Source organism: Ammospiza caudacuta, chromosome 12, assembly GCF_027887145.1.
Source record: "Ammospiza caudacuta isolate bAmmCau1 chromosome 12, bAmmCau1.pri, whole genome shotgun sequence".
Lineage (NCBI taxonomy): Eukaryota > Metazoa > Chordata > Aves > Passeriformes > Passerellidae > Ammospiza > Ammospiza caudacuta.
The window spans coordinates 17,792,423-17,806,452 of NC_080604.1; the positions used below are offsets into that span (position 1 = coordinate 17,792,423).

Sequence of the window (14,030 nt, forward strand, 5' to 3'; positions counted from 1 at the left end):
TCAGTTTATTGACCTATACAAAATAATAGGTCTAAAAAATTCAGGAGTAGTAAAAGAATAAGCAAAAAGAGCTCTCACATTTCTAGAAGGCTATACAAATATGCAAAACCAAGGAAATAAGTTATTTTTTATTTTGTTTTTGTTTGTTTAATTTCAAATTGCGACTCTAATAATACAAACAACTAAGTACCAGCTTAACAAGTGTGTCCTTCTGTATATATTACATGCTCTGGAATACTGGTAAAAAATGTCAAAAAAGTTTATCAGAAACCTTTCTATTCACAATATGAACAAGGAGTAACTAATCTTCTGTATAAAAGAACAAAAGAGCACCATTTCTGGAATCCTGAAGCACAGTACAGCTGAGAAACGAGAGAGATTTTACCATATGCAGACGAGTCATCAGGAATCAGGCAGGATAACCCCGTGCCAGTTTGCTCCTGCAGATGGATGACCTGAGGTAGGTTTATCCCTCTTAAATCCAGACTGCAGCCATGTGTTTTTTTCCTACACAAATGGTTCTGTGAAAAGGCTGTTCTGCCACTCTGACTCTGCAACGCACCTGGAAGTTCAGGTGACTCCTGGTACAATCCTAATGCCCCTCATTTTAAGGCACCCACTTGGCTGTTTGTGTTTGCATCCACCTTAGAACACTGGCCACTGCTACCAAATTGTCCCTGGGGCTCCCCACTGTGGATCCTTGACCCACTGTGGCACAGAAACGTGTCACTGTCACTGCTGAACAGGGGTCACCGTGCAGCCACAGTGAAAATTTGCCTACTCCTCCACACACTGAGGCTGTACCATGGAAAGGTCATTAAATGGGCCATAATTAATTATGTTTTATCATGGAAAAGAGAATTCAAAGTTCACTGCTTCTGCTTCCAAATCCACAACTAGCTATTAGTTTTACACGATGTATGCATCAGCACATTTTTTTTCTTTCCAGAACTTGCTTGTGGTGCTAACAAACACTCTTAACAACACCCCAAAAACTAGACAGACTCATTCAAACCTCCATAATACAAAAACTCCAGCCTTCCTTCAAGTAATGTTCCAATACTGATTCAGTCACCCTTTGCCTCACTCACACACACAGATCTATCCTTCATAAGCCTATGAAACCTCTTCCAGGTCCTCATAAGCCATGGCAGAATAAATTTTCATTTTTTCTTCTTCTTTCAGACATCAGACTTGTGCTCTTATAATTCCTGGTTTTTCCATAAGAGTCTCCTTTTCACATTTTTTTTTTTTCTCTGAGGTTTGCCTTCAACACCTTCCAATCTTCCCAAAAAGTGCTTGCTAAATATAAATACTTCAACCAAGTGCTGCAGCTGCTCATAGATGAACTGTGGCTTGCCCTGGGCTGTACGGATTCACAAAGAGACGCCATTCCTGGTAAGACTTTGTCAGTTTGCTACAGTCCCTCTGAACGCTGAATTCCACCTTTCCCAGCAGGACAAACAGCCTCTGCTTCCTCTTTTTGCTCCTTTTGCAAAGTTCCGCCCGAGGCCGGGTGCGGCGTTCTGTGCAAGGCACGCAGGGGTAGGAGGGAGGGAGGGAGTGAGTGAGGGGCTGCACGGGGGCTACACCAGCGTCCCGGGCTTGGAGTCCTCGTGCCAGAACAGCCTCTGCTCGCTGCTGGGCAGCTCTGCCTCCAGGCCATCCTCCTCGTCCCCTCCCAGCTGGCTCGGCTCCACGCAGGTCCTGCAACACAGACACGGCACCAGCGTCAGCTGAGGGCCCTCCCCACGCACCTCCCTTGGGCTCAGAGTGATGCTGGTTATTTGGAGTTTGCCTCCAAGCACAAACCCATTTTTGTGCTGTAATCATTAAAGTTGTGTGCAAAGCAATCCCAGCTGCTCCAAACTGTCATAGTATCACAGACTGGTTTGGCTTGGAGGGATTTTAAAGCTCACCTTGTTCCGACATCCCTGCCCTGGGCAGGGACACCTTCCACTACACCACATTGCTCCAAGCCCCATCCAACCTGGCCCTGAGCTCTGTCAAGGCTGTTGGGTGTACTGATTGCTTGTTTGCCATGATCACATTAAAGTAGAAAATAAAGCAGATGAACAATCAGACAAGTGATTAAGAATGTGGAAAATTAATAGCTAATGAACCTCATTTAGATAAAGCTGCTAATACAAGCAGAATTTTCAAAGCTCAATTATGAGAAATTAAAAAATTAGTAGAAACAGTATTTTTAAACACTGTTGCCATAGATATTTTAATCACTTCAGTAAAACAGCCCATAGCACTTAGCTTAGGAAAAAAAAGGATCTAGCAGCAGCTTTTATGTATTCCCTTACACTTTCATTTATTTTAAAACAAACAGAATTAAAAATTCAGTATTTTCACACAAGTCGGTCTGGCAGCAAGCACAAACTGCAACCCACAAAGCAGGAGGCACACGTGGGGCACTTATTACACTGAGCATAAGTGCATTTCAATGTGATGGCATTTGTGGGGGCAGAGCCATTCCCCAGGGCAGGAGCTTTCTGTCCTCACAGCCAAGTGCTCTGCAGTGGGGGGGGGACACATCCAAACAGAAAACTGCCCTCACAACACCAATTTTCTAAATACCCTTCATCCAGGCTCTTTGAAATCAAGCTGATTTGCTCAGATTTAAGAGCCAGTGACATGCAGGAGGAAGGGTAGGAAAATCTTCATGTATTCCACTCACCTGCTCTGCAAAGGAAGGTTGCCATAAACATTCCCATAACAGCTGGCGTAGGAGGAATGAGACAACGTGTCGTAGTCTGAAAGTCCCAGTGCAAGGGGGGTTCTCCAGTTCCCAGCAGTGTTTGTAGAAGATGCTGTAATTAAAAAAAGGATTACAACAAATTATACCTTTCTTAGAACAAATTACACCTTTCTTCAGCTAAATCAGCTGAGGCAAACAAGACAATTCTCATCAGCAATCTCTATGGGGTTTTGCAGGACACAGGCAGACAATGCAAACACAAAATATGATTTACAAGACCTGTAAAGGTGGTATTCTGGAGCTCTTAAAGTGCTTGCTGACACATTCAGTGATGCTCACTGGGCTTTATTTTGGAAGCCATCACAGCCACTGCATTTACATGGCATGAAGCTTTGTACACTGCTTCTAGTTGCTAAAAATACCTGTCTGAAACTCAAATGCTCTTTGTCCTTCTCTGGGTTACTGTGCTTGCACAAAGAGCAAAAGGCTGATTTACCCTTAGGAGAAGATAACAAGCATGACTTTCCTTCCAAGAACAGAACAAGATCCTAGTTGGCTCCTCATCCACCTTTCAGGACAGAGCTCTGCTGACTCCACTGAGGCAGTGACAGGGGGGCAGAGCTGACAGCACTGCAGGGACTCACAAAACCACTGGGCACAGATGAAATCAGACATTACCCGAAGAGAAAGACGACACCCGACTGCTGGGCGAGCACGGCGTCTGCAGAGCAGCAAAGCCCAAACTCCTCTGAGATCCTCGGTCAGACTCAAAGCCCGCCTGCAGGCCGTGACCCTGCTCCTTCTGGCTGGAGGCACGCTGGTACCAGCCCCGCAGATGCTCTGCTACTAAGGCCTTGTGAATGTTTTTGGTTATGTGCTCCGTTTTAGCCACCTGCTTCCTGGGGAGCCTGAGGGTGGCATAGGGGTTGTGTGGGACTCTGTCCACCTCGTCCTCGTGGTAGGAGCGGAATTCCCGGTACCGCTCGTAGCCGTAGTGCGCGGAGGAGCGGTACGAGGGGTTCACGCTGTACTGCCCCTCCGTGTCACTCTCATAAACGTACCCCCCGTTGTAATAAACGTCAGGCTCAGTGTAAGGGGAGTACCCAGGAATGTAGTAATTAGAGGAAGGCTGCTCCTGGCTTTTGTGGAAGACAGCGCTGCGGGCGTCCTTGTGCGCCAGGTTCGGCATGCTCCCCGAACTCGCGGCGGAAATGTTGTGTTTCTTGGAGCGCCTCCGGCCCCTGGTCCTGTTGTCGAGGGTCTGGGTGGTGTAATAGGGGTTGGGAGTGGGTGTCACGCAGTAATACTCTGCACTGGACTGGCTGGTGTAGGATGATCCGTCGTCCAGGATCTCTGTGCTGCTGCTCCGCTGCGACTTGCAGAGGGAGAAGGCCGGCTTGTCAGCAGGAGCCTCGGACAGCAGGTGGGTCTGGGACTCCAGGCTCCCGCTGCGCTGCCGGCAGTGGCGTGGGGAAACATCTGGCCTACAGCAATGCAGATGTTGGCTGGTTAAAGGCAAGTCTCACACAAATAAACACACAGAGCATGCAAGGACAGGTCAGCTGCCTCCCCAGCCCAAGCACAGCACAAATCCAGCCTTATGTTTCCACACAGAGTATTTGCAACGCACAGGCATCAGTTTGGCTGAATTTTGTATTGGCTGCAACAGCAGGAGATCTGCCTTATAATAATCTGTCAGGCTGAGCAAGGTTAATCTGTGACAGGGACACACTGAGCTAAGGTCACAAACACACATTTGGTAATGATTTACAGGAGGGCTCCCTCAATCACCTGCAATCTACTGCAGTTGATGTGCTCCATGGAGCTGTTCTAGCTCATAAAGTGTCCAAATGCCATGGATACACACAGCCAACACTGATGATGGGAGCTGTCTGAATCCCAGAAACTCTGCTTGCAAACAGAGAACTCTCCATCAGTAAACATCATGTAAACATCTGAACTCTCCATCTCCATTCCTTTCCGAAAGGAAAAGCCTACACAGGTAATGAGCTTGGACCAGAACATGGGAAGATGGGTTTCCTTTTGATCTGTCTCTGCAAGGCTGCATTACCCCATCAAACAAACCCTGAGCTAACTATTTAAGATTCTCAGCATCTCTCCTTCTCCACTGTGAATTGGCTTCCCACAGTCATATCTCTAACATTCTGAAAGCAGTGGGAATCCTTACACTGGGTACAGCTGCTAGCACCAGATCTGACGTGATCACACATAACATGATCACACAATCACCTGCAAACCTACTGCTCTTGATGTACTCCAGGGAGCTGTTCTAGCTCATAAAGTGCTCAAATCCCATAAATTTGGGATGGACACACAGCTGACACTAATGATGAGGGAGCTGTCCGAATGCCAGTAACTCAGCTTGTAAACAGAGAACTCTCCATCAGGCCTCACATGAATTATGTCAGCCCTGACAATGCACCTGCTGAAACACTGATACCCCGCCGTGGCAAAACCGCCCAGCCATCAACCCTCTGCCCTCTTAACACCATTTGCTTTCACTCCCGCGCCTCCCCAGCCAGGTGTGGCACCCAAATCAGGGGTCTCTTACTGCAGGTGGCTGCTGCTGTATGCGTTTCGGGTGAGCACGGGGGTGGTGGGCATGCTCCTGCCGCCCTGCGGCGGCGCCGGCCGCTCCAGCGCGCGGAACGGGCTGCTGTGCGTCGAGAGTGTGTCCCTGCAGCAAAGGGGACACACACAGTGAGGTTAAACATCCCCCAAAAGTCACAGCACACCCACTACGGCTGCTGTGCTTCGAGAGCGTGTCCCTGCAGCAAAGGGGACACACACACTGGGGTTAAACATCTCCCAAAAGTCACAGCACACCCACTACGGGCACCTGAAGTCTCGGAGAAGCAAAAGGAAGGGTGGAATGTCACCCTGATTTTTTTAAGATTTTCTAAGCCTTCTGATGTTTACGTTCTTGTAACGAACTTTCTCACACACTTTCTGTAAATAGCTCATTGTTTTGCATTCTTTTATGGAGGAGAAATTTGATGGACTGTTGGTGGCATTGTCACCTCCAATTCGCTGTCACTTGTTGAAAACTGTAAATGTTGGAGTCAGAAAGTAAACTTCCCTTTTTCTTCACCTTGAGAGCAGTGGTGTGTGTGCTTATGTTCTTTTGTGTCCTATAGTGACAGTGGAACAAACGTAAGTGGATGTGCGAGAAAGAGTTGGTAAACAGGAAGGAAAATTCAATCCCTTCCTGTGGTTAAAGGGAGGTGTTCACAGGATCAGCAGCAGGACAAGCTGCTGCCAAAGGACAGAACCATAGAGGAGAGACAGAGCAGGTGACAGAGAAGCAAACAAATCAGGCTTTCAAATGAAGCACATGGGTACTTATAGCTATAATTTGACTTCTGAACTTCATGCAGGAGTGTTCCGCTAGTCTTGAGGGACAGATGAGGGAAAAAGCAAGACATGGCATTGCTCAAAACTCTAAAACATTTTAAAGTGTGTCTTTAACAGCCTGTTCACCCAAGAGAGTCCAAGAAATCTCAGGGTCAGTGAGAATCCCTACACTGGGTACAGCTGCTAGCACCAGACATGATCACACAATCACCTGCAAACCTACTGCTCTTGATGTGCTCCAGGGAGCTGTTCTAGCTCATAAAGTGCTCAAATCCCATAGATTTGGGATGGAGACACAGCTGACACTAATGATGGAAGCTGTCTGAATGCCAGTAACTCTGCTTGTAAACAGAGAATTCTCTATCAGGCCTCACATGAATGATGTCTGCTCTGATAATGTACCTGCTGAAACACTGACACCATCAGGAGGGATGTGTAGGGTTTGGTGCTGCCTGAATCCACTAAGCACAGTCATCAGGAAAGTGACAAGTTGTTAAATGAACACTGAAAAAAAACCCAGAAACTGACACAAAGAATGACAGCATGAGAACTACTTAAATGCAGCCCTTGGTATTATATTTCTCACCCATCTCAAACCTCCTCACAAAAATTATAGTACTCTTTGGTATGAGATACTGTGTCAACTGCTCATACACACTTTTGTTCCTAGCCAGGAAATTCAGCTCCCATCTCCAAACCCTGTAATCCCAGAAGAGCAAGGAGCAGTGGGCTCTGCTGGGATGCTCAGCAGGGACGTGGCAGCAGGTGCAGAGCGCAGCAGCAGTGGGATTTGCCTACCTGCAGTGTCTGCTTTCCAAGAGCTGCTCGTTTATGGATGACTTCCTGAGGTGAATTCTCTCCACGCCAAGGGACTTTGGTGGGGGAAGCCTTGGAGAAAGCTGTGCAGAGCTGGGTCTCTGTGCTGCTGCAGGAAGTGATTCACTGACTGTTGGAAAGGAATAGGCACTTTGTTAGAGCAAAATCCCTGATATTTGTGCCCTGTGTGCAAATCTGTGGCCCCTAAGGAGAAGCACTTTGCAGTACAGAGACAATGACAGGAGCTGTGGGTCTAGAAGAGATTTCCTGCTTGCACTGAGCTCTCTCCACACACACAGGACATTGTGGAGGCTCCTACAGATCCCAGCAGCACTGGGACTACACCCAGCTTGGGGCTGTGCCAGATCACAGAAGGGGAAAACATCTGCTTGCAGAGCAATCCTTCCCAGAGCCAAGCAGACAAGCTCAGCCTCTGCAAAGGCCAGTTCCTCTCCCTCACCTTCCAGCTCTTGAAAATGACATTTTAAGAATTAGTTTTGAAACACAACCTGAAAGAGACTGACTTCAAAAGCGACTGAATGAGCAAAGGGAACTGACAGACACATTTGGCTGAAGGCAATTGGGAAGATGCTGGTTTGATCCTTGTTCTCACTTTGCTTAGGGCACAGCCAGGTCCCGACAGAGCCAACAGGAAACTCCAACTAATACATATAAATGCAGGACCAGCATCACAGAGAACACCTTCACAAGCCTGGCTCCACTTCTACTTGTACAAGCAGGAATCAGGTGTAAATTCATTTTATGGCACCACCTGGTTTGTACAAGTCTAAATCTGGGACAAAGTGAGATCAGAATCAGGCCCAAACCGAAAAGTGAGTAATAATTGAGATAATGTTTGTCCCCAAATGATGATTATCCAGTTTAAGGGAGAGGCAGGCCAAGTCCTTTCCACCTTGTGGAACAGGGTGTGAGTGTGTCTGTGGGTGTGTGTGTGAAATGAGTAAGCTGAGCAAACACCAACCCATGCAAGATGCAAGCTCACCAGGGAGCAGATAAACGTAAATAGAGCGTTAGTATCTGTGACTATTGCACCTTTCTCTAAGTTTTATGGTGGCTGTGAGGGCAGAAGGGTTGGGCTAATTCTCCCAATTTGTAAGTCCTTCAGTTCTAGGCCAGGCCCTAGGGACAACGGATTGGACACTCACAGTGTCCTCAGCTTGCAGGTTGGTCATGTTAAAACCAACTTCCTTCTCTGAAGATGACTCAGGCCAGCTCACAGAGCAGAACCCTTCAGAAACTAACCCATTAGGAGGAAGGACATTCCTGAGTAGCTATTTTTTCCTCTGCTATAAAGTAATTTATCATCAAAAGCCGCCAAAATTAGAGAATAATATAATGACTTTTACTGGAAGGGACCTTGAGGCTCATCTCATTCCAACTCCCTGCCATGGCCAGGGAAATCTTCCTCTAAAATGCTTTGCTCAAAGCCCTGTCCAGCCTGGCCTTGAACACTTCCAGGGATAGGACATGCTAAAGGACATTAAGTCAAAGAAATATCTCTGAATGGATAAACTTATTGGGAAAAAAAAAAAGGATAAGCACCATACCATCATCATAGGTGGTTGTGTCTGACAGGGAGCTGCTCTCAGATGGAATTATGTCATCTGTGAATAAAAACAAACACTTTAAGCACAAAAGAGCCAACATCAACTTACAAATATCTTAATACAGTTTATTTTCTAGAGTTTCAGAGCCAGCTGATACTTGTAACACTGCAATCCTTATTCTTTAGCCTAAAGACAGTCCTGGTGCATCATCACTCTGTGTGTTCACTGCAGTTAAGCAAGCGACCCAGGTAATTATCAAAGGAGAATTTTTTTTTTCTTTTTTTAATCTGCAGCAGGAATCAGGCCAAGATTTACAAAGGTGTTTTCCACCCCACTTCCAACAGATCTCACAGGGTGTTTTGGTGCTTCAGTAGGAGTCAGGAGCCTACACAGACATGCAGATCTTGGCTGTTAGCAGCTAATCTCCTCTAGGTACACCTGAAACCCCACCAGGTAGGTACAAAAAAGCCTTTTAAAATTTGGCACGCACTTTTGAGTGTTTCATCAGCACACAGATCCTGTTTCAATTAAACTAAGATCAATCCAGAGTAGTTCCACTGATTTCTATCAAGGTATTGCAAATTCCAGCAACACAGAAAACAGGAACTGTTCCATGGGCGTACTAATTTTTTGGGGTTTTTAAATTTTGTTGTTTATTCACAGCACTTGACTGTACCTGTCTCACCTTGATGCTACACAATGAGAAGCAGCCTGTCCTCACTCACGTTTGGGGCAGACCACCAGCAGCAGAGAAATGAGGCTGAACCCATAATTAACCCATGGACAGCTCAAGCCCTAGGCTGTTCCTGGCAAAATATGGCACTGGTGGGGTAAAAAACCTCCATGAATCTTCAAGCATGGGAGAAAGGAAGCAATTAAAAACGAGAGTGGCAGCCACTTTGTGCATGACACCTGCCTGTGCCCCCAGTGCAATGTGCACTGCTGCTGCTGTCACAGCTTGCTGCCAGCAAAGCTCTGGCTACAAGAATGCAGCAAAGAGAGCAGCTGTTCAAAAACAGCAAAAACCAGCACTGGCCCCTGCCCTGGGGGGACTTGTCAGACCACCGAGGATGGGCTGCAGCTCTGCTTGCAACCTGACACTGGGAAACAGCTCCAGGGCAGCTGATTAATGTGGGTTTGACCACAGGGTGGTAAAACGTGGAACCGGGGCCAGAGTGGGGAGGAACAAAGCCTGCTGAGGGAAAGAAAAAAGCCAGCCTAAAGCTACAGGGCTGGGTTCGGTGGGGTGTGCAGTGCTGACATACTCAGATATGGTGACATATCTGAATTGAAATCCCAGGTCTGTGAAACTCCCTGCAAAGGAGGAAGAAAGTCTGGGCTAGAGAGGGAGGAAAGGGAAGAGAAAGTGGAACACGGAAAGCAGTCCAGTATGTCCTTCACCTCCTATCCCTTGGGGCTGGAAACAGCTATGGTTTGGTTCAATAAATCAGTGGGACTGTTTAACATATTACTTGCAACAAGTAATTCCCTGAACTCACAGACTCGAGTGACTCATCACTGCTCAGCCTCCTGAAACCCAGACCTGCAGCTCGAGAGCACTGCTGGAGATGGTGACAAGGTTACACACAAAATCAGTTATTGAGCAGGGCACAGCTCTGCTCCAGGTAAACAAACACACTGCAGGCTGGGAGCCTGGCACTGGAAGGGAATGCAGTGCTTATTGCTGGCTTGGACAACAGAGAAAAACACTGCCAACAACAACAGTGGCACCCAACAACAACAATGGATGGATGGATGGATCTCTGCTCACCAGCCTTCCTGGTCATTGCCACACACCAGGTGCCCAGGAAATACAGGACCTTCCACAATCACTATCCACACTGGTGAGCAAGGGACTGGAAAAACAGATGTCTCCCTCCCCTCTGTCAATCAGGAACAAGCTGGGCCACATTAAATGCTGATCATCAGCCTTTCAGAATAATCATTTGTGATGATGGATAGCCCAGTGATGCTGTGGTGTGTCAGGGGTAAGGATCCAAAACTCCTTCAACTGGCTTGGATACCAACAGGTTTGCACACATTATCAACAAAGCAGCAAGAATCTCACTTCCCTTAGGAGAAACACACTAAGACAGGGGCCAGGAGTATCTGCTTTTGCTGTGCTCATCAGTGGCAACTGGGTTTAGTAAAAAAATCTGTTTGCTACTAATTGCATTCATAAACTCCTGAAGTTTTCTGGGAAAGGAGGAATTTTGAATCGAGAAGCAATGTCCTCCATCCTGCAGAGAACCCTGCCTGCTCTGGTTCTGCTGGAACTGCAGCACCACAGGAGGGATGGGAGAGATGTTCCGTGTGGCAGCTCAGATGTACAACTACACTCATCACAACAGGAACTCGGGCATCAGAAAAGCTTCACCCAAGGTGCTGCTGGAGCCTTTCTGTGCACAGCACCTTCAGCCCATACCTGCTGCTGGAACATGCCTTGCTCCTAAAGCTGCGGCTACTCTGCCCCCAGCCTACACCAGTGCACTGAGTCTATCAGATGCAGCAGCTTCATCTCCTTTTTCTTATTTAACTGCCTTGGAGAAGATAAAAACCATACAGGAAAAACGTACACAAAGTTTCTAAGTAAGCCAAATTGCTCTTTTCCCCTCCTGTTTGCATCAGAACATGGGGAATTCTCTCACCTGGTAGAGCCAGAGTTGATTTCTGGGTTGGTTTTTTGCCACACTTGATTCTATATTCATTTATGGAGTTTTCTATCTCTTGCAGCTTTTTTACAGCATCAGCATACTCTTGCTTTCTTTTCTTCTTCACGTTTTTGCAGAGGTCTGGCTCACTGGCAAGTTTCTTTGCAGCTTCCACCAGCTTTTGGTGTATGATAAAATTGCTCTCCAAGTCCTGCAAAGTAGGATCCTGCAAATTCATGAAAGAGGTTATTTGCTTGTACTCCAGAGAGAAATTACCAATGAAAGCCATTAATATAAAGATCTATTTTTGTGGTGATTAAGTGAAATTCTGAGCACAAAATGCAGAAATACCAAAGTTCATACACAAGACAATCTCAGCATATGAAAGTCTGAGATCTTATTTCTGAGTAGAGTACAATTTTGAGATCTCTTGGGCAAGGTCCAAAGTTCTGAAGCCCAGGTGACATAACACATACTCTTATATTCAGGTTTAGGCTGCTAAACCTCCTGCTATGAGTCCAACCCTGAAAACATCACTCAAAATCTCTCCCTACTTCAGAGAACATAAAAATGGAAATTGGTATCACCATACCTACGTAAGAGGGAGTTTCAGGCTTTAATTAATTGTTTGTAAACTACTTTGAGAAGCTCAGATGAAAGGCACTGCAGAAGTGCTAAGTAACAGGTTATTAAATCTGGTCAGCAGGATTTTGGTTTAATAGCATTTAAGCAGTCCACAAAACCACTTTGCTGCAGACAAGGAGCACATCAGCCCTGAGAGGCAGGGCAGTGAGTTTCTGGTGAAAGACAGATGCCAAGTGCCCAACACCTACTTATTTGGCTGATACAGCTTGTTAACAAATGTCACAAGGAATGAGGGGGAATGGAGTGTGTCCAGAAACTGCAAACATCTGAATTACCCTATCACTCGAGTCAGTCCCTGCCAGCAAAGTTCATTTTAGCCTCTTGAGCAATGCAGGGAGGTTTTACTCAGGTGGAATCTTCATTAAGCCACAGATAAAACTCCGCCTCCTGTCACCTGTCACAGAACTATGCTCACAGATGATTTTGCAAGGGGGACAGAGCACACCCTTGCCATGTTCTGGGTTCAAACACCATCCCAACATGACACAAATCAACGCTCCAGAAAAGCCACGGGCTGCCAAATGGCATTATGCACCTGATCTTCTCTAATTAGCAGCAAAACATCCATTAAAACTCATGCAGGGATTCAGCTTGGGTGAACTTCAGGCCTTTAGCAACAGCCAATTTCCCGCTCAGTTCAACGCGTGGCTGAAAAACGCCAGAACCCACCAAAATTTCCCACTCCACACAAACAACTGCCCCAGCTGCCTCCCCTTAAAGCCCCAGGGAAGAGCTGGATGATGTCCAAGGGCTTTGGGCCCTGGTGTGGGCAGCCCAGCCCTGTGTGCACGCGAGGTGCCGCGCTCACCTCCTCGCTGGGGAGCAGGTTGTCGTCCAGCTTGAACGCGGTGCCCACGCGCCTCCTCACCTGGGGAGGCTCCTCCCCTGCCCCCAGGGGATACTCCTTGGGCATCTTCCCCGTCAGCTCCTGGTGGGGAACAACACACAGGGCTCCAGGTGAGGCCCAGGGGGAGAAAAGGGCTCCCACCGGCCCGAGCCCAGGGTGGGGTGCAGCTCTCTCACCGCCTCGCGCAGGCAGATTTTCTTCAGCTCCTCAACCTTCTGAAGCAGTTTCTCCTGAAGGAGTTTCTCTTTCTTCTTTAGTTCCATAATTTTCTCCTTCTTTTGTTCTTCACTGACCTCTGAGTCCTGAGAGCCTGGAGAACACATTCTGTTATCAGAGGATTTCCAGGTAAAGGCCATTTTAATTGGCTGGTAGTCTCATTTCCCTTTTTACAAACAAGCCCCATTAAACCTGGCTGCTTCACATTTATGGGCAGTATTACCTGATGAGATCAAACTGCCATTGCTGGCCATGATAAGCTGGTTCTTGGCCTCCAAGGTCACCAGCTTTGACACCTTTGGAGTTCCCATCTCTGTCAGATCCATGGCGATATCATCCAAACTTCTGGCTGATGGAATTTTTGCCTGAAGGAGTAAAAAAAAAAACCCCAACAGCCTCATTGAGTTACCTCTAATTAACTTCAGAACACATCACAGAAGATGACATTTCACACATCATCTCCCACAAAATTAAGGGCTAAAGCAACAGCATCACACAGGTGCTTGTGGTATTTAAGGTCTGCTTGGCATTCCCTTCCCCTCTCCCCAAAAACCTGAACCATCTCCCAGCTCAAAATCTCTGCAGCTTTCAAAACAAACACAGGAAAGGAGACAAAAGAAAAGGCAGATTAGACACCCAGCAGACATGGGAATTCCCTCTTCCATGATTACACTTCCACAGGCCTTAACTGCAGGCAGGCTAAAATGGACTGAATACCAATACCAGCACTAAGAAACTGCTCAGAAAGCTGACAAACACAATCTGCAGTTTTTCTCTGGAGAGTAGTTCACCCGTGGAAAAACACATGCTGAAAGGTGTTGAAACGCATGCTTGCAGTAAAATGCCTCATAACTTACTTTGCTTTGCTTCCTGTCCAAGTAAAACTGGTGCTGACTGATTGCCATCACCCAGATGGACTTGATCAGGGAAGTGTTTGCATACCAGGTCTGCACCACCAGCCCACTCTGACCAAAGGTCCTTCTTGACACTGAAATCCTGAGGAGGTGAAAAAAAATGCCATTTCAAGACAGGTCTTTGAGGTTTAAAGTCCACAATGCCTCTCTCTTAACCAGGTGAGGCTCAGCCTTTATTTTAGGGAAGCAAAAACCTCAGATTTCCTTCATCCCATCACCCAGTGCTGCCATGACAAACAGTCCTCCCCCTGCTCCAAGAACTCCCTGAATGGACACAGAGGGAATCTGAGA

The 14,030-nt window shown here is 47.0% G+C and overlaps 1 protein-coding gene across 1 annotated transcript in view; it reads right to left on the reverse strand.

The window, feature by feature from the left end:
* The window catches only part of FRMD4B (FERM domain containing 4B), a 70,129-nt gene continuing 56,099 nt past the window's right edge, over positions 1-14,030 (reverse strand). The window contains exons 13-23 of the mRNA XM_058812842.1: positions 13,683-13,821; positions 13,049-13,190; positions 12,786-12,919; positions 12,571-12,690; positions 11,115-11,343; positions 8,467-8,523; positions 6,881-7,028; positions 5,280-5,405; positions 3,386-4,191; positions 2,687-2,819; positions 1-1,707 (exon numbers count right to left, since the gene is read on the reverse strand). Coding sequence (XP_058668825.1) covers positions 1,587-1,707; positions 2,687-2,819; positions 3,386-4,191; positions 5,280-5,405; positions 6,881-7,028; positions 8,467-8,523; positions 11,115-11,343; positions 12,571-12,690; positions 12,786-12,919; positions 13,049-13,190; positions 13,683-13,821 — 2,155 coding nt within the window. The 3' untranslated portion in view covers positions 1-1,586. The remainder of the gene's footprint in view (positions 1,708-2,686; positions 2,820-3,385; positions 4,192-5,279; positions 5,406-6,880; positions 7,029-8,466; positions 8,524-11,114; positions 11,344-12,570; positions 12,691-12,785; positions 12,920-13,048; positions 13,191-13,682; positions 13,822-14,030) is intronic.